At 49.9% G+C, this 20,755-nt stretch overlaps 1 protein-coding gene across 7 annotated transcripts in view; it reads right to left on the bottom strand.

The window, feature by feature from the left end:
* Window positions 1-294: 294 nt before the first annotated feature.
* Window positions 295-20,755, bottom strand: part of Prdm2 (PR/SET domain 2) — a 102,463-nt gene continuing 82,002 nt past the window's right edge. For all 7 annotated transcript variants that reach the window (XM_050120320.1, XM_050120317.1, XM_050120319.1 and 4 more), the window contains 2 exons: window positions 4,582-4,728; window positions 295-2,184 (listed from right to left, as the gene is read on the bottom strand). In XM_050120320.1, the coding sequence (XP_049976277.1) occupies window positions 4,605-4,728 (124 nt within the window). In that variant the 3' untranslated portion in view covers window positions 295-2,184; window positions 4,582-4,604. The remainder of the gene's footprint in view (window positions 2,185-4,581; window positions 4,729-20,755) is intronic.

The following is a 20,755-nucleotide window of genomic DNA, read 5'->3' as shown; positions in this document are numbered from 1 at the left end:
CCCCCCTCTCTCTCTCTCTCTCTCTCTCTCTCTCTCTCTCTCTCTCTCTCTCCTCTCTCTCTCTCTCTCACACACACACACACACACAGGAGAAGGCTGTCCAGTCCTAGCACGATACGGGAACTTACAATCCAGCCGAAGGATAAAGGAATTGGAGGCAGAGAAACCTTGCTCAGCACAAGGACACACCCACCAGCGGCCTCTACAAGCCTCTGATTTCTCTTGTTCCTAATTCAGAGTCTGCCCCACCCTTGCTCCCCCAGCCCAGAGCAGGGAAAGTGACTGCGCTCACACTTGTGTTTCACAATCGCTCTGCACTTTTATTGTTCACGCTCTTCACATGGCAGATACAGAACCGTCTTCTGGTGTGACCTGGAACCACGGTGGAAGACCTCCACTGACCAGGAAACACCACTCTTGACAAAACTTTCTCCTCGTTTTCCTGACAACCTGGGAAGTGTTGAAGGGTGACCCAGCACAATTTGCACATGCAGAAAGACAGAGAGAGAGAGAAAATCCCCCATGAGCCCAGCAACATTTTCCAGAGTTTTCCAAAGTTTGGCTAAAAGCAGCTTGCCAAGGCTTCGGGTTCGTGAGTTTTCCTGGCTGCTGGGAGAGGCTGAGATCCAGTCTTCGTTACCAGCTGGGGGGCATCCTGTGTCAGTGGGGTTAGCAACAGCCACGAGCCCATGCTTGCAAGGACTAACTGCAGGGTGTGGAAAAGGAAAAATTCCAGTGAAAGAAATGAAAGAGGGAAGAGCAGAGTTTAGCTGGGTGGGTAAACAGGAAAACTGTAACACTGGATAATGATGGATGTCTTTCTGCCCATGTGAGGGTCTCGAGGGAGACTCTTTCTCCTGGACCAGTCAGTCCCCTTACTGCAGCCGGTCGACTGATTCATTAAATAACACACGTTATAAAACTTTAAAAATGGAACATTTACAGTCGGGGCCATAAATACGTGCTTTGAAAAGTGTCTACATACATATTTACAGAGTTGTAAGATCAACCATAGTAGCCCTGAAAAAGAACACCCCTTTCATGTATGACAACTCTCCCAAGTTCTGCCCTCCCACTTTGATGTGTCGGGACCAGAATGGAGCTGAGGAAACAGCACCCAAAATCGTCTCAGGCATCCTCTGCCCCAAAGGCACAAACCCCAAGGACCTCAGTGACCCAGGTCTGAACTCTGAACTCAGTCCCATGTTTCTCTCAGACTCCACCTGTCCACCATCAGCAGGTGGTTTGATGGCATCTGAACATCACCCATTCATAAACTCCCGCTTGGTTCTGTTTTCACCTGTTCATATTTTTTTCATTTCCCTTTTTATATTGTTTTCTTTGCTTCCCTTTGCAGCTAACTTGTAAAGTTCAGATGCTAACAGCGTAGGAGGTCCTAGCAAATGAGACAAAGACGGGCACAGGAGAGTCAGTCACCCCTCCACCTCGCAGTCCCTAACCAGGGCTTCTCCTAATCAAGAGATGAGGTCTGAAAATGGGCGGAGTCTGCCTCCTGGGCACGTGGGCTCTAGGGTTCCCTGCAGAGACTTGAGAGCAGTGGACTCTAGAACTTCAAAGGAGGAAAAGACTTGAGAGCAGGCAGCTCCAGCTGCTCAGGGAGAAAGGGGGGGTTCCGAGTGCGAGGGCCAAGGTTCAGGCTTAGCCCCGATGGATCTAGATGCTATTTGCTACTGATTCCCAGAGACAGTGTGAGGAGAAGGTCGGTGAGGGAGGGGGCGGCATGAAGGGGAACTTGGCCTCCGAAAGGATCCCTCCCCGCCCCTCAGGGCCAGACTGCTCAAGAAGCACAAAGCAGGGTGAAGGAACTCTTTAAAAAATTGCATAGAAGGAGATGCCCCTCCGGGCAGGATGGCTGCACCACAGAGCGCGGTTCTGGGCCATGTCCAAGGATCATCTGGAGGACGACGTGATGGCTGCCGCCTTCCTGCTTCCAAGGCTGGGACCTTGGCTTGAAGATCACATGCATGTTCTGGCACACACACGTGGACACATCCTCTCTCTCTCTCTCTCTCTCTCTCTCTCTTTCTCTCTCTCTCTCTCTTTCTCGCGCGCTCTCACTCTCTCATTCTTGCTCTCTTGCTTTCACAGCTCGGAAGGTCAGTATTCTCTGCAGGGCAGAATGCTGGTCCCTTTGGCTTCACTGATTCCAGGTCACTTCAGGTGCTGAGGAGAAACAAAGAGAAAATGACAACAGTGGCCACATACTCACTGCCTTCCATGCCTGTTCATGGTTCCCCCTCTAATTATTACATTAAACAGTTTAATAAAGTATAAAAGGCATATAGGTAAAAGCCCCATTTGATAAATTTTCATAGCATATATTGAGCATCATATGAAGATGCAGAATATGACGCCCAACCCACCCTGAGCCACCCTGTTTCAGGATATCTCCCCCAGACAGCCATCATCCTGTTTTTTAACCACTTTAGATTGGTCTGCCCTTGCCTACCTCCCTGGCTTCCTTCTTTCTTTCCTTGTTGTGACAGATTTGATTACACTGTGTAAAGATACGTCACTCTGGCCAGGTGGTGGTGGCGCACGCCTTTAATCCCAGCACTTGGGAGGCAGAGGCAGGCGGATCTCAGTGAGTTTGAGGCCATCCTGGTCTACAAGAGCTAGTTCCAGGACAGCCAGGACTGTTACACGGAGAAACCCTATCTCAAAAACAAAACAAAACTAACAAAATAACAGATGTCACTCTGATTGGTTTAATAAAAGCTGAATGGTCAATAGCCAGACAGAATTTCCAGGCACAGAGAACACTGGGAAGAAGAAAGGTGGAGCCACCAAGAGATGGAGACCAAGTAAGACACACAGGAAGAGGTAATATCCATGAGCCACGTGGCAGCATAGATGAAAAGAGATGGGTTAATGTAAGTTACAAGAGCTAGTTATAATAAGCCTAAGCTATCGGCCAAGCTTTCATAATGAATAATAAGTCTCTGTGTTGTGATTTGGGAGCTGGCTGGTGGGACAGAGAAAGACTCCCGACAAATGGTGCCCGATGTGGGACCCGTATTTTCACATCAGACCTAATGGAGCCAAATTTAGCTTCCTAGTCCCAGTCTCTCATGCGGGCCGTGGTAAAGAGATGCATCTTCCAGCAGCTGCCTGTGGGTTGGAGCCGCCAGTCTGTCATGAGCTAAGATGCGTGAGAATTTAACTTTTGCTCATGCAAACAGAAAAGGTTATAAATACGCAACTAAGCAGATACAGGCAGGAAAATCACCTTTAAACAGGTTAATCCTGGGATTAAAGGTGTGTGTCACCACTGCCTGACCTCTAGTGGCTTTAGCTTTGTCTCTGGTCTTCAGTCATGATTTATTTATCAAAATAAAAGTAATATAGCACTACAGTGGGGCTTCAGAGAGTGGCCTTTTCTCCTGCAGTGAGCAGCTCTCCCTCCCTGGGGGCAGTCACCTACAGTCCACTATCCACGGCAGAAGTCAGAGGACCACAGTTCTGATACACATTCTACCCTTCAGCTTCCCTCTTGAAACAGGAGGGTGTTGACCCGTGTGTATCTTCCTGAGCTCAGATTCTGTGCTGTGGACTTTCAAACTTTCTTGCACCTCTGTCCGATAGTGTCCTACACTGAATCTCGTCTCCCCAAAAGCCCTGTGGATATCCAAACCTATGTCATGGATCAGGACCTTTTGGAAACAATTAGGGCCCCAGCACATGAGGACATCATAAGAAGGAAGATACTGTCTACAATCAGAAAGAGGGTCCTCACCAGAACCCCGATGACACCACTAAGTCCTAAAGTTGTTCTTTGGCCTCCACACGCATGTGTACATGCACACACATGTACAATGCACACGGTTCTTTTCATTCTTAAACTCGTACTTTGCTGTTTTCATATGTGTATATACAGAATTCTGGTAACTAGCAGCTTCCCCAACCTCCCGTATCTCCCACCCACCCCTTTCAAGCCCCTCTCCCTCCACTTTTTGTTTTGAGATCCAGAGAGTGTGACTGTGGGTTTTGAAGGCTCCACTAGAGAATTCCAATGGAGCTCACCAGCGGGTCCTCAACTGACAGTAGCGATTCCCCATTCGCAGAGCCTCGCAGTGACCGCTGCTTCCGCAGTGGGGTACACGGGCTGCAACCTCCCACCCATGGGTGAGTGTTGGCAGGTCTGGTTTGGACAAGCACATTTCCACTGACCTTATGGCTGGAACGAGTGTGCTACACAATTTTAAAATAAGCATCCTATTACCCGAGTCTGTTTGGGATGACAAAGCAAAATACCACCCGGGGGCAACTTCAACAGCGTTTGTCCCCCACCACTCTGGAGGCTGCAAGTCTCCATGCATACATGTGGAAGTTAAAACTTGGAGAAATTGACAGTCAGTGAATGGCAAGCTGGGGTTCGAACCCTGGCGGCCCAAGGTCTACACACTAAGCCATAAAACTCACGCCTGCAGAAGGCCCCAGGCCAGCCTGGAGGGTCCTTGACATGCTATCTCTCCCACTCGCCCACCCAACACCTACCTCGGGACCCACTCCCAGACCCAAGAGCCACCCAGACGGTGCCAGGGTGCCTCTGCCTCCTACCTGTCACGGAGCAGACAAAGTGTCTACTCTTTGAAGAAGGGTCCCTGGAACTGAGTTGCTGCTGCTGAGGTCTTGACCTTTCTGCATTGTCTGGTGATGTAGGGGGCTGCCGAGGAGGTGCATCGGGCTGCCAGGCGGAGGCTGTAGCTATACGGAAAGGAACAGCATGGGTCACATCAGGAACCAGCTGGGGTCTCCGGAATCACTGAAGGCGCACAGATGTCCCTGCTGCCTGTATCTCCCAGGCCCAAGCACGATGGTCCTTCCTTTCATGCCAGGGGCGGGGTGATGGGATGGGCTTCCTAATGGAAACGTAAGCCCCGGCCCCTTTGACACAGTAGAGCTTTGTGTGATACAGCAGCCTACTATTTGGAATTCGTTTTTGTTTTGTTTCCCAACAAAAGCTTTCTTTTGCTTCCTGCCTATTACTCATGCCCCCTCCTCCTCCTCCTCCTCCTCCTCCTCCTCCTCCTCCTCCTCCTCCTCCTCCTCGTTGACTTGTGCTCAGTTGGGTTCTCGCCTTCTCTGGGAAACCTGCCCTCCTGGCCTCCTGTGAGTCCACCCCCCCCCCCGTTGTGTCTCCCCAGGTTGTAGCGCTCCCACACTGAACCGTAGACTACAGGCGCTGTCTTCCTTCTGAGCACCAGAAGCCCAAGGTCACATCTTCTTAGCTGCTCCCCTGTTGGCTTAGCACAACAAAGCAGGAATGGCTAGGTGTGCCTGTAACTCCAGCAACCCAGGAGGCTGAGGCAGGAGGCTGGCTAGCCTGAATTATATAAAGCATATGGTGAAACTGTCTCAAAGTGAACGGATGGCTATAGGGTGCTCGCTTCGTGCCTGGGAGGTACTGGCATTTCATGTAGGCCAGCAACCTTCCTCCGAGTCAGACCCGTACTATCTCAACTTCACAGAAGGGAAAATGGAGGCACAGGGAGCCTGCGGATCATCAACTGTCTCTGTGGGCACAGAACACGGCGTGAGCAGGGACTAGGGAGGTTGGTGAGGTACAGACGGCGGAAGTGGGCAGGGCCAGCACTTCTTTACTCCACCTGCTTGAAGCTGGCAGTACCTGGGGGGTACAGGGGGTGTGAACCAGGTCCTTTTTGGTGTTGGTTTTTGGGGGGGGGGGGTGTGAGTCAGTATTCTTTAACCAGGGTCTGGCTTGGGAATGTCTGGAGCTTTTGGGGTTGTCATAACGGGAGGAGGCGCTGCATTCTGCATATGCTGGGCAATGCTCAGACAGTATGAAACATCCCACAAAGCCCAGGGAAGCAAAGAGCTATGCAGCCAAAGTCTAATACAGTAGCACCCCTAGCCACAAGGGATTTGCTCCAAGACACCCCATGCATGTTGGGTGCCGAGAACAGACAGTACTAAGCCCAATATACACTCTGCTTGTTTCTGTACATATGTCTGTGGTAAAGTGTGACTTAAGAGACCAAATGAGCCAGGCCTGGTGGCTCATGCTAGCAAACCCAGCACACAGGAGGAGGAGGACCACATGAGTTTGGGGTCAGCCTGTGCAACATAGTCGGCTTAACAGCCTGGGCTAGATTAAGAACTCTGAATGTTTTCTGTCTCTTAATATCTCCCTGCATGCTCAGATTCCCTCTGAGAAGAAGCCTTGACAGCTCCTCTTTGGCACCTCTGTTGTCCCTCTTTCTTGTATATCTATCAAACATTTAAAACCTGCCCCTAGACACTGAAATTCTGCAGGCCCCACCTCTCTCCTCCCAGGCAGCGGCAACCACAGCCATTTCCACAAGGGGGCGCACTTTCTCCCCAGTCCTGGGCATTCACCCTGGTGTTTCTCAGCTGCCCACAGGAAGGGCCCTCTCTGTCATTACCCCCAGGCACATCTGACCTAAAGGGAAGACAATTTCAGCCACATTCATATGGCCCCTATAAACCCCATATTCCAGACCCTCCAACCTAGGGGTTAGGAAAAGCAAATGACTCTATATTCATCTTACACAAGACACAAGGACAGGGGCTTTCTTGGGATGGCAGAGCCCAGGCCTTGCATTCCCTGACTGCGGTGGACAACGGTAACCACCTCGACGTCTCCAGTGTCTCCCATGAGGACTGGGTAAGAGTCGTCTACAGGATAGACACTTTGGTCCTGAGGGGTTGAATGCCCATGGTGTCTCTGGAATGACACTGGCGAGTTGGTCCGGTAGCTATGGAGCTTATGAATTCGAGTCCAGCTGTAGGAAGCTACCAAAATTGACTCGGGGGTAAGCTTGGGAAGCTGAGGTCTGAACCTAGCTCTGACTCCAAGCCTGTCACCTCTGACCTCGACATCCTCCCCAGGTGACCTCATCCACATCCTCCTAGAGACGACCCCAGTGTCCAGGCCCATACCACACCTGGATGTAGCCTTGAGTCTCAGGATCAGGCACCATTTCCATGCAGAGGGGGGCATTGCCTGAACATTTGAGAATCCCCTTAAAGTCAGGCCCTGACCTCTACTTGTGACACACCCCGTGTCTCTCTTTCTTGGTGACCAGTACTCTCTTGACATCCTGAGAGGCAGATCCATGGAGTCTTCCTGTCCCCTCTTCTGCTGCTGTCAGGGGTTCCCTGTTCTCCGTGTCACCACCACAGACCACCTTTCCCCGGCTCTCCTGCAATGCTTCCTCTCAGGGCTTTCCGTGGCCACGACGCCTTCCCTCCAGCCTGCTCTGCTGTGATCTTTCCCCTAAAGGGTACACAGGTCATGACACCCCTTCAGGGCACCTACCCCTGGCGCCACTAATAGATGCAAATAACCTCCCAAGCATCCGGGCTGCTGCTCTACAGACATCCTGGGACCTAAAAAGGACCGGCTCCGTGTCCAAGGGAATTGGGTGCTAGGGCTCAGGCCTCAGGCTCCCAAAGGACCAGGTTCCTTCTGAGCGCCCAGGAATCCGTGTGAAAGACATCCAGGTATGATGGACTGCACAGGAGCAGCGGGAGTGAGGTCAGAGGTGGGGCAAAGACGGTGAGAGGAGACGCTGGAACTCAGAGGAGTAGCCAGGAGCAAGGACAAGTCTCAGGCTGACAGCAGCACATGAGCCCTGAGGGACACAGTCTGCTGTTTGTCCAGGGTGCCTCCAATGAGGTGACGGAGCCCCAGCGGTTGGTTGCCCTGGTGCTCAAGCAACACTGAGCCTTGGGAGCTAGGGAAGAGGTGAGGTCACAGCACCCAACCTTCTCCTCTCTGGTGCTTTCTCAGACACAAGGGAAAGCTGAAACCAAGGTGAAGGAAAGCTACAGCAAAAGCAAAAACTACAGAAATAAAATAAAACTCCAACAGGGGTGTGGGGTGTGGCCCAGTCGGTAGAGTGCTTGCCTGGCTTGCTGGGAGCCACAGGTTCGAGTCCAGCACCACCTAAAACCCAATGTGCTGGTACAGGGCTGTCGTCTCCGCACTCTGCTGGGGAGGCAAGGTGCCCAGTGAGGGTCAAGGTCATCCTAAGCTACAGGAGTTCGACGCCACCTTTGGTCACATGACACCCCATCCCAAATAAATAAGTAGAAGATAGGCAATTCCATCAATAAATCATTAAAAAAGAAAACATAAAATAGGCAAAGGACACCAAGTCACTGAGCGAATTTCAACTATAAACATTGCTAGGTGGCATGGCAAAAGAACACCTTCAGCACCTTCACTGTCCAGACCTGGTGGTGTACACAAAGACCACTGTCCAGCACAGCAGGAGACCTGGAAGCGTGGGGTGTCAGAGCCTGGCTCCCTGCGCTCATGTGCGCTATACATAACGCGCAAAGCAAACAAACACACAAGACTCCTCGGAACTTCGTGATCAAGTGATCACTACAGACAGAAAAGAAGCCCAGGGGGGAGTCCTAGGGATGGCGGAGGGCAGGAGAGAGCTTCAGATGTAGCTATGTGTGATGGCGGAGGGCAAGAAGGCTTCAGATGTAGCTGTGTGTGAGCTGCCACACAGGGATCTATCTCGGAGACACTTGGTCCTTACAGGGGGAACGGCAAGTGCACCTGAAGTGAGGTGTGTCTAAAACACAGGCAGGTAAAGGGGAGCAGAGAGGAGGATCTTGTAGGCCCCAGGAAAATGAGAGCTTACTTGTCCCTGCCGTGACAACTGTAGGTTTCCAGGGACAGAACTGGGGAGACCAGTTTCGAGGGACCCGATGCCGCCCAGGCAGAAGAGATGGAGGTCTGGCCTTTTCGGACTGCTGGAGGCTGAGCTGTGAGAAGCGGCAGATTTGGACACGCTGAGGTCATGGCAGAGGGAGACATGGCTTCTGGCAATGCCAGGGCTGGACCCGAATATGAAGAGGCATGCAGTCTAGCTTAGCTCCAGAGCGGGATGTGTGCATCCTGCTGCATGGGGAGGGGACTCCAGGGACAGCCGGGGCAGCTGGGAGCATATTCAACTGGAAATGCTGACCAAGCACCCGACTGTGTCAGGTATGTGGCTGATCCAGGACCCAGATGAGAACATGCATCTTGAACTCATCAGCACCCAGAGACGGAGGAAGAAAGGTCCAGGGGCCGAGGGTACAATGGGATGCAGGAACAGCAGGAGTGAGCTGGGTCAAGGAATAAACTGTCTTGGGGACAGGCAGTTAACGGTGACCACCATTACAGTGTCACAACACCAAGCCCCAAACCCACCACGTGCTATCTCTCAGAGGCCGGTGTTAACCTTGGAACAGGAATTCCACAGCTGGCGGAGATAAATGCTGGCCAGTGACTTCAAGAGAGGACTAGGGGGAAGCACATGTGGGCATAGACTAGGTCATGGGAGCAGGGTGGGGACCTGGGTGGGAGCAGCTGACTTCAAGGGCATGAGGGCATCTGGCTTTCCCCTGGCTCTCACCTCTTATGCAGACTACATTGGGCCTCTCTTCAGAGGTCTTACCCAACTCTATATCTGTGTGGCACAGTTCACTGGGAACCAATACAGGATAGTCTCAGGGAGGCAAGGGAAGACAGGCCTGAGACTAAGCGGGCATCCCCTGCAGACTGGACAAAGGAGCCATCAGTCACTTCCAGGAATGTCAGTCAGTTGGCATTGTAGGCCCCTCCCATTCACATAAAGCCTGTTGGACTGGGAGTCCAGAGATGGGGAACTGCAAGAACTATGCCCACACTCAGGCCTAGCTCTGCCTCTGAGGGCCTCCAAACGCTATCTCTCTCTCTCTCTCTCTCTCTCTCTCTCTCTCTCTCTCTCTGAAGCACAGGACACTCACCTACAAAATGAGTATTTCAAGCAGGGGTGGTGGTGGAACAACATCCATGACCTACACACTGGGGGCGGGGGAGGATGCTATTTTAGGTCCCTTGCAGGAGTTCCTTCAATCCCCTGTCCTGCAAGGCCGGGCTGCCATGATCTTGTTTTATGGGGTGGGGGTGGGGGGTAGAAGAGGTTCCACTTAGTGAAGGCATCGGCTGTCAAAGCTTATAGGGAAGCAACCAAGATTTGAACCAGAACCATGTGCTCCTAAGCCTATAAGTACCCCTGATGCAGGCCTCATAGTGGTGGAGATAAAGTGTTCTTCGGTGTGGTGTTCCTCTTCCCTAGACATCACATGGAAACACTTGTCGGTGACAGCCCTTTGGATATGCGAGATATCGTTAGCACCTGTCTTTTAAAGATGAGCTTAGCCAACGATGTTTAAGATAAGGTCAGCACCAGGGACAAAGCAAGGCTCAACCCTTCACAGGATTTGCTGTTGTTGGTACAAAGGTTCTCATGAGCTTTGTGTGGCATCGGTGCTGGCTCTGGGACTCCAGAACTTGGCGTCAGATGCCAGTGTTGAAGATGGTTCATCCCAAGAACAAGCCCAAGGCGGATCTTACAGCTAGCTCATGCAGGACTTTCTACTCCCGCCTCCATGGAGAAGCCCCATGTCCCTGGCTGGCAGTGTCCCAGCCACAGGGCTGGCACCGTCATTGCAAAGGCACGCTTACCATGTGATTGCATGGGCATTAGTCAATGGGAAAGGAGCTGCCAAAGAGCAAGGAAACTATGGGACGGGGGCCAGGTCCCGCCTTCGGCTTCTGCGCCTTTCCCCGAAGCCCTCACCCAGTCTGGCGCCAACCTCAACAGTTTAACCTGCTCCACACACTGGAGATGATGTGGCCTCGGGTCATCGGTCCCACCCTGGGCTGCTCCACCAGCTCACTGGGTGGAGGAGACCTTCCAGAAAGTCTCCTCCTGGCTGGGGACTGACGACCTGGCCCAGTTAGATGCTACTCAACTTGGAGAGCCAACAGTTTGCAGCTAGGTGGAAGCAGGTAGAGAATGACCCCCCCCCCCCCCCCCCCCCCCCCCCCCGCATGTGTCCTCCCTGACGTGCGCTTGCTAAAGGCATGCCGGGGGACTTGTTCCCTGGAGTTTAATATTCACCAAGAACTGTGAGATGGGTGTGCCAGCATTTCAGAGAGGGTGAGCACCTGGCCCAAAGAACAAGGACTGAAGCAGTATAGTCCTAAGGATGGCAGACAGCTCATTACTGACCCAACTTGTTTCCCCCATTTATCTGCCAACTCACTCACTGGCACTATGGGATGTAGCCGTGAGCAAAGATCAAACACTGCACACATGAGAAGTCCTCTAAGGAGATGAATCTACTCGGGGCCCCAAGAGGAAGAACATAGGGTTTAATTGTGTGTGTATGTGTCATTTGCACCTGAGAGCGTGCATGCAGCCTTAGGTGCCCTTTCTCTGGTGCTACCTACCTTGATTTTTTTTTTTTTTTTTTTAAAACGGGATCTCTCCTTGGCCTGCAGTCACTAAGGAGTCTTGGCTAGCTGGCCAGGGAACCCCTCTGCCTCCCGAGTGCTGGGACATAAGCAAGCAGTCACCTTGCACCTGTACTCATGAACAATGCTACTTTCATTAATGACTCCTGGGAAGCCAACACTGGGGCTCAGGATTTACAGAAGCATCCAACTGTAACCGTGGATTACAGAGCACTGGGGTGACACCGAAGGCAAATGAGTCTCAACTGCGTCGTTCTGTCCACAGCTAGTGTCAGAGCAAAGGGTCATCTTTTCTGGGAGCATTCCTACTGACCCAGCACCTATGCTTCAACTCCTTCGGCAACAGGGGACACGTGACATCCAGTGACTGAGGAGACCTGTTTCATTCCTCGGCGGCATCACGCTTTGATCCTGTCAGCTGCCTTATTATAGCAGCTCTGACTCACAGGTGTGATGGGTACATCAGCAAGGTGGGTGACACTAGACTGTGGATTCAGGCTTTGGAAACATGTCCAAACACAGCCCAGTCAAGTGCGTACAGCATTGTGAAATCAGCCAATGTGGAAGTCGACCAGAAGGTCCTTCCTTATTCTGGGTGAAAATCGGAAGACACAGGAGGAGTGGGATCCCCTGCAATGCATTCTGGGTGCCAGCACTGGAAAGGAAGCCCATGGATGCCAAGTGTCAGGACTAAGGTAGGTGATGATCCCAATGTTGGGAGAACACAGCAGAAAACTGCAAGCCCATGTGGGTAACTTAACTCCCGAGGCTTGGCTGAGGTCAAAAGTTGCCTGTTAGAATTCAGGTCTGAAAAGAGCAAGTTCATGCACTAGGAATAAATACTGGTTCCGCTGCTAACGGTCCCACAAACAGCCTAAGCCACACAACTGTCACCCACATTCAGAGGGCCTAATTCAATCTCACGCAGATTCCTCAGCCTCAGCCGCCAGTCCAGGAGTCAGGACCTTGCTCCATCTGGGGGGTGGGCGGTGGGCTTGGCCCTACCTCAAGTGATGTGACGTTTGACTCTTTGACGCCTTACCCTCTCTGAGAAGTGGATGGGGGTGGGGTGGAGTGGGAAGAAGATGGGGAGAGCAGGAAGACAGGAGGGAGGAGGAGCTGGGATTGGTATGTAAAATACTGTTTTAAAAATTAAAAAAAAAAAAACTCAGGTTCTGTGCTATGTACCAGTGTGGACTGTGAAGGAAGAAGCCAAACTTACTGGTGCCTCTGAATTAACAAACGGTGTTACGCTGTTCTGCCAGCACAGTCTGATCAGCTGTTCCGGTTTGTATGCATGTACATGCGTAGGTAACACACATGGGTGCACGCGAAAGCCAGAGGACAGATTTGGGTGGCATCCTTAGTTCTCATTGGTCTGGAGCTTGTCAGTTAGGTTAGAAAGAACGGCCGCTGAGTCCTATGGAATCCACCTGTGTCTTAGGTTAGACTGAATGGCCACTGAGTCCTGCACCTGTGTCTGTTTCCCTGCGGGGTCTACGAATTGAGCTCAGGTCTTTGTGCTGAGCCTTCCTCCCAGCTCACACCACAAACCCTTACCCTCAGGGACAGCACACTGAGTGAGGCACTAACCCTTCGGCCAGGTTTGTCACCACATCGCTCTGGGAAGTACCCACTGCCTCTCACTGATCATTCCAACAGCTCCAAGAGTCACGTTTTAACCCAAAACTTCGGTAGTTTCATCAGGAGATCTTTGGGAAGTGGAGTAGTTCATGCTATAACCAGCCCTAACCACTTCTTTTTCTTCCATATCCCACCAGTATTGAGTCTTTATAGGAGCTTGGGCTGTGGCGGGTGCTGGGGAGGCATGGCAAGGGGGGATGCTGCACAAGCCAGCCCAAGGAATGATTCAAGTTCCTATTTCCTCCTCAGGAAAATGCAAAGGACAGACAGACGAGCCAAGGAATTCTCAGTTCTACCTCGGCTCTGACTTTAGGAGAGTCCTGGACTTTGAAGCTGCCCCTGACTTACCAGTCACTAATGGGCTATGAAGACGATGAGGAAATCTCTGTAAAAGAGCCTGAACAAATCTCTATCCCAAAGAGAGAGGGTCAGAGCAGAATGCAGAGTGAAAGCTGGGAGGAAATTACAGGAAGAGAAATAGATATCCTTTTAGGATAGAAGGGACTCACTTGGGAAGCTAATTTCAAAGTTCCAGGGTGACGGTTCAGTATACTTAGAACTTTACATAAACTCCTCGGGGCCCTGGCACACAGTCAAGAAATGGTATTTTAGCAGAAATTTACGAGACTGGTCATACTCAGCAAAATACTACCCTCACATAAGTGTCAGCCATAGCTCCGGATGTCATTCTGTGCAACAGTTACTCCAACCACCACGCCTGGGCTCAAACCTAACGCCACTGAGGACAAACATTCTTAAAGACCTTCAGCAGCTTCCACCCTCAGGGAGTCCCTCGGTGACCACCACTATGGAAGATTGCTCAAGGGCATCCCACCCATTTCACAGGGAGTCAGTTCCTGAAATGTTGCCTGATAGTTATGTTACCTTGGTGGGTGTTAACATCACTAAGTTGCCTTCCTAGAAGTCTGTGTCACCTTCATTAACATTCACAGTGCATGGGTGGAGGCCTCACTCTACGGAGCAGGCAACCCAGGCTTGGCCAGCAAACGCTCATTACTGACAGAACCAAGGGAAGCATAGTAATTCAGCTGGCTCCTCCAACTCCACCGAAACAGAAACAAGTTCTGGACAGTGACATAGGTATCAAGCCGTATCAGGCACAGCTATATAAATGAAGTGAATTTAATACAAAACAACCAGGTGGCTCCGCACGGCAGCCCAGCACAAGAGCTTGGAGATCAAACTGCAAGCTGTGAAGTCCCCTTACACCAGTGTGGGACAGGATTCAAATACTGTCGTCTTTCCATCTGGGTTACCTGTAATGAGAACGCTGCTTCCCTCAGGTCCCACGAGAGCTCAGAGTGAGGTCCCACTATGAGGTACCCAGAAGAGTTGTCATACAAGGAAGTGGTTACTCCTGCTCAACTCAACAGGACTGGCATATCCCAGCGGTCATCTCTAAGTCCTGGGGCACAGGAATGCTCTCTGGCTCCACAGCAAGATACAGAATACAGCCCGACATCTGATGGCCTACACTGATGTTTCCTGATTAGCAGGAGCTAGGGGGAGGACATCCAGTCATCACATGGAAACAGAAGCCATCTGAAAATGCTCCTGCAGCCTAGCTGGGCTGGCGAGGGCTGAGCCTGATGACAGAGAGTGAGAAGAGGATGCTACAACAACAGAAACTAAAGCTACGAGGCTTAGAGAATGTCATCCCAATAAGGAATACTTAAATGCATCCCTGCAACCTAGTCAATCTGCTTTCCATGGAAACTGTCCCTAAGCACTGCATATGGAAGCCGACATACATTCTTGTTGCTAACCACATGTGCCTCAAAGTCTAGGATGCTATGAAGTGAGTCCTATTTAAAATTTACATTTATATCGATGCTAAGACTCAATAGATTATTAAAGTACAACTCCAAAAATACACAGTAAATGTCTGTCTAAACACTGATAGATTCCCGCTCAGAATATAAACTTGCATGTCACAGTCCCGGACTCTGTGGCTCCCCAAAAGACATCAGTCTTGTTCCATCCATCCAACGTATCACGGAGATCCTATCACAGGACCCCTGGAGAAGCTGCTTCTTTGGCTGTTGGGGCTCTCTGCTTTGGTTTGGTAGCTGAACACTAAAGTCTTCCATAAGATGTCTAGGCTTCTTGTAACATCTGCCTGGATTTCCTCTACATCAGAGGCTTGAAAATGACATCCAGCCAGCACAAGTGAGGCAGAAACCACAGTGCGCACAATTCCAATTACACAAGTATTTCCAAGACCCTCATGGCTCAAAATTAAATTTGATTTTTGGAATTGCATTAAGTAATTTAATGCAGTCATGTGAGCTTACCCCCCATCTCTAGTCCTCAGGCTTAATCAGAAGTAAATGAAGCTCACAGAGACCCTTAAGGCCCTAACACTCTATTAAAATGGAGAGGAGGGGCGCTGGTTCAGTCACCACGACAGCAGACCACTGTTCGAAGAGCATCCCACACGCAAGCACCACTGTAATGCATCAACACAGGCAAAACTCTCACACACAAGACATTCTTGAAAATCTTTAAAACAATACCACAGGAAGATCAGATTATGTATGTCAGACAGTTTGCTGAGGTGGGACGAGTCTAGACGAGCCTTCTTGGGGGTTAATACACAGCAGGCCATGGTCTGCTGGCAGTCCTGCGCCTGACTGAAGAATAACTGTCCCGAAAAACCAACAGACAGACAGACAGACAGACAACTGTCAAACGCAAAGGGCATGGTGTAACAGACTTGTTTTTACGTGCATGAACTCGGTTCCTGCTCTCCAGTCAACCGTTGAAGCAGAGGATAGCTCTGCCTGCCTCCTCTGAAAGGAGCAGCAGGATGTGGGAGAAGGGGCAGAACTAGAACTGCCAGCCAGGGCAGGGCAGGGCAGGCCTTCGGCCCTATCGTTGTCTATGTTTGCTAACGCCCAAGTCTAGTGGAGAAGGTACCAGGATGGCTGCTGAGATCCTGAAGGGGAAAAGGGGAACGTGAAGGTAAGTGATGAGCAGCAGCTGCGAGGCAGAGGCCTGAGGCACAACCTCAAGGCTACCTCGTGCAGCAGTTCGTGCCTTCCTAACCACACCCACTCACAAACCCCAAGTTCTGTCCTAGAATTTTCTTCCTGTAGGACACTGTGTGCTTTTTATTTATAATTTTATGCAACACAGATGCCACCTTTACCCTCAACATGGACCTTTCTATTATTTGGTATTTCATAGCACTGTACACTGAAGGTGGACGTGAGACTCCCCTCTGTATGCTAAGCTCACTGCCCCTGCTGAGTGGGCGTGGTTAGGACCAACTCCAGAAGGTCCTGGCGTGCAATAAGGTCTGCGGCAGGAAGGCTCAAGGCACAGAGTGGCTTAAAAGGGTCCTCAGTCTGAGGAGGCTCCACACACCAGTCCTGTGCCACCGATGCTTTAAGTCCAGAGCTCAGGGCTCAGTGTCTTCTGGTGTGTATCCTACAGGATGGTCATATCCTGCATGTGGTTTAAACCCACAGACCCTAAAGGGATGGAGCTACACACTCAGATGCTTGTTTGTGGGCTGAAATTAGCCAGAACGTTTAAAGTAGAAACTGCCCAGCAATCCAGGACCTCATGGTCTACGTGGATGAGGGCTCGCTCTTCCAGTGAACTACTGAACTACCCTGCGCCAGAAGGCATGTGGTTCTCTCTTAATGGGCTGCCCACACTTCCAAATACACGAGGACTAGATGGGCAAGTCACACTCACAGTCTAGCATCAGGGAAGAAAAGCTGGGGCGGGGGGTGGGGGCGGGTGCTGCCAGAACTGGAAAGCCAACAGGCAAGACTATTCTCCTTAGTCATCAGTCAGGTCCTTAGGGCACCTGCAATGTGGCCTGTGTATTCACATAATCCTCTCCATTTACTGTGTTCTAATGCATTTTCAAAGTAAACTACCCTGTATAAAGTTTCCTATAGACGTCAATCTAGTCAAAGTGAGCAAACCTCACTACCCAACTGCACGCAACACATCCAAAGTGAGCTTGGACGTCATTAGCGTTTAGATCTAAGTGTGAACATCCCCATTCCCCAGTCATCAGCCCTCAGCAGCAAGCTGGTTGCTCCTTTCTCATCCATCAGCTTTGGGGACTATGACATAACACTCCAAATAGGAAGTACGGCACCACAGGGAAGATCGCCAGGAAAAGACTCACAGAGGTCGCAAATTCTTTGCTCTGCTTTTGGGGACAGGGTTTCACCATATAGCCTTGGCTGGCTAAGTAGCCCTCTCTAGTCTCTGCCTTTCGAATGTTGGGATCAGTGATGCCACAGCACCACATCTTCCCAGTGTCAGAATTTCTGTTCATTCTGGTTGCTCACATACAGTGACACACCTAGACCAGGGGCTGGCACATGCTAAAGACGCAAAACCAAGCTAACTCTAAAAACTCTTGCCAGGAAGAACTTGCTACAATCCAGCTCACGACAGCCAGCACTAGAGTCACCACTAGAAATGATGTGAGGTGCCTCTAGACAGTCAAAGGGACAGAAAGCTCTGGTCATTTAGCTTTTTAATGTTTAAAAGCTGTTTGTCTTTATGCAGACTGCACAGAGGGTAAGTGGGACTGGAACGGAACAGCTCCTGCTTCACCAGATGGACATGGATGGCATGGCTTTTTGGGAACGCTTCCATTCGGCAATAGTACCCAAGGTTCCAGCACCTGTCAGAGCCAGGAACATCATGGATATCAGAAGCACACACCCCGCTGTTCTTTACTAGTGCGGGTAGGGCAGCATGCAGGTCAGCAACAGTCCACTCCTTGCTTTCTGCACACCGAAAACTGAAGATCCAGGAAACAGCACTCCCCCAAGGCTAAGTCACCAAACACTAGGAAAGGACAAGGGTCCGATGAATGTAAGCTAAATGGACAGGGAGGGAGGGATGCTGCTGAGAGGGTGCCTTCAAGATCTGGCTTCCTGGCAGGGCACTGCGGTACATCTGTGTGCACTTGTGTACAGCATTTACAAGAACAACTGCTGAAGGGATTTCCAACTTTCATCATGCTCCCCTCCTTCTCCCTGGGTTTCTTAGAGCCTGCTGGGTAGGCAGACAGGTTGTCAGGCCTGCAGTCCTCTCCCTAGAGGAAGGTCAGACAGTGGGCTCTAGGATACAAAGTGATAGAGTGTCTGGCTACTGGAAATGCCCCCTATACTTATGTTAAAGCCCCTGGAAGAAACACAAGCTTCTTTCATTCATGCCTGGGAGAACTATAAAAGTCAATCTGCAAATTAAAAAGCAGACAGCACAGATGCAGTTGAGATCTCAGGTAGCACCCTCAGTCCTTTGAACTGTTTTCACAATCCACAACCTTGATCTAGCTACGTGTCTACCCTCTGAAAGGAAGCAACTGCAATTAACAGAACTCAGCTGATGCCGCAAAGACACGGGTGGAGAGAGGTCCCAGGCAATGACTGACTACATAGATACACATCAAACAAGGTCCAAGTAGCCTGCTCCCCCTTATGGACAAAATACAGTCCTTTCACAAGTGTTTACAACGTGTTTATTGGTTACAATGATATAGAATGCATCATCCAATTTCCCCCTAGTTATCAGGTGTTTTAAATAACATGGAAAAAAATCTTTCTTAGCTATCTAACAAGCAGAGGATGTATCCATTCTAAGAGGGCAAAATAGCAAACATCACTCTTGTATGTCTGTAATAAACTCTGCCAAGGCTACATTGGTTAAAAATCAATGAACAATCCCTTTTGTAGGTCAAATAGTAAATTTAATGTTTCCATTAGAATAGTCTTTATGGTACTCTGCAACAAGAAGCAATAAAATAACTAACAGCAAACTTCAGTACAGCAGACACTGTCCAGATTAACAATGTGAACAAAAATATAAGATGTAGATTACATTAATACAATTGAAGCACCCAAAACAATTTAAATAATTTTAAATATTTTATTTTTAAACGGCTACAAATGCTTTATACAGTATTTCAACATGAAGTCTCCTTAACAGAAATGTAACAAAACGGGAATGATAGTGAAAGGTTAAAGTGGCACAAATTCAAACAAGTATTAAACTACAAATTTTAAGAGGTAGATTACTTTTAAGGTTAAGTACAAAACACAGCATGAATAAAACGTAGCCATTTTCCACCAACTCAGTCATGAATCTGGGGGCATCAGGACTCATGGAGAAGTGGTAGTGATCCACTTCGGAAGGAAGAGGCCAACCTTGCTTTCAATCTACCGAGACTGAAGTGTAAGGCCTGGTGTGCTGATACAGACAGCTATACAGGCCTGGATGCTTTCCATACTGACACACTGCTACACAGCATCTCAAATATAACAGCTCTAAACTGATGCCAGCAGTGAGAGGCTAGCGTCCACCTGGATGGATAAACACGACACTAACAGACATAAAAAGGAGTCCATATCCAATCTGGCTTCCTCTGCATTGTGCTAGCAATCTGCTTGTCATTTTTTTTTTAAAAAGGGCTAAATGCCTCTCTGTGTAAAACACACGAAAGAAAGGCATCAAGGGGCCGGTGTGTACGCAAGCATTTTGAGGTGAGTGCACCCGATCTGTTATCCCTGAAACTATGAGGACCACTGATGAAACAAGAGCACTTGCTTTGCAAGGTCCAGTTTGATCACTCCCTTATCTGTTCTCTGCCAGACTCAGAGCTGTGCTGCCAGTTGGGTGACGAGGAAGGAGCCAGTCCATCTAGCCCATCTCACGGCACCCTTCTCTTGGGATCTCAATCCCCCGAGAGCCCAGTACACATGTGAGCACACCAAAGAGATGGATGTCTAACCCTAACCAGGGAAAGAAGCCTGCTGTTGTACAGCTTTTGAGTCAGCTTAAACTGGTCTTGCAAGCTGGGTAGAGTTCGAATCCTTTGCCGTAGTGCTTATCCTACGTTGAGCATGTAATACAGTCAGCTAAGGTTTGTTTTGTGGGGGTGGGGGTTTTTCTACGGGAAGTTCCTAGAAAATAAGAAAACTGAAGATAAATGACCACATTAAGACAACCGTATATGAACTGACCATGTTAAAGAAAAAGGTGAAGTGACTCTAAGACAAATGTTGCCAAGACAGAAACACATACATGACTCTAATGGTTTTAGAAACGCCACGCTGGCTCCCAAAGATGTAGGGCTGTTTCCTACCCACAGTGGGTGAGGCTGTCAGGGGAGAGGGATACTTTGTTAACTCAGCACTTGGTAGTGGCAGAGAATCTATCCCAAAGTTGCTTCTTTTCTAGCTTTTAAATTTCTGGACATTGGTAGTGGAGGATGGAGTATTGTGGAAAACGAAACATTGCTTAGATAGAGCAGCCCTTTGGATTACGGGGGGAAGAGTACAGTAAAAGTCTGACTTCCTTTCTGAAAAGGAGTCCTCAAAACATATCCAAAGGCAGCAGCAAGAAGGCCCAGGCAGACTGTGCTACACACCCAGGGCAAGGCTCACCTGTTTTGTTTTGGTTTTTGGTGCATATGTGCACATGTGGTTTTGTTGTGAGAAAACCATTTGGAGTGCATGGCTTTTTACCCCCAGAATGGCGTACCAGCTGGTGCTTCAGGAAGTGGTCAACTGATAATATGTGGATTTCTGTGCTCAATGCTGTGTTCTGGTTATGCATGTGGCTGGTGGCAGCCATGTCCATGAAAAACTAAAGAACCCTACACTGTCTTTCAAATAATTATGGTTTGCTGCAACTAACAAGCAGGCAGGAGTGAGTTGCAAGTTATGCAGAGCTGAGGACAGTAAATCACTGCCCACGGGAGCTCCATGAACAACAGTTGCTTGCATCATGGAGTCT

Source organism: Alexandromys fortis, unplaced genomic scaffold (assembly GCF_014885135.2).
Source record: "Alexandromys fortis isolate MF-2015 unplaced genomic scaffold, M_Fortis_MF-2015_v1.1 scaffold_174, whole genome shotgun sequence".
Taxonomy (NCBI): Eukaryota; Metazoa; Chordata; class Mammalia; order Rodentia; family Cricetidae; genus Alexandromys; species Alexandromys fortis.
Note: the sequence above shows the minus strand (reverse complement) of the source record. Positions and strands in the feature narration are given on the sequence as shown.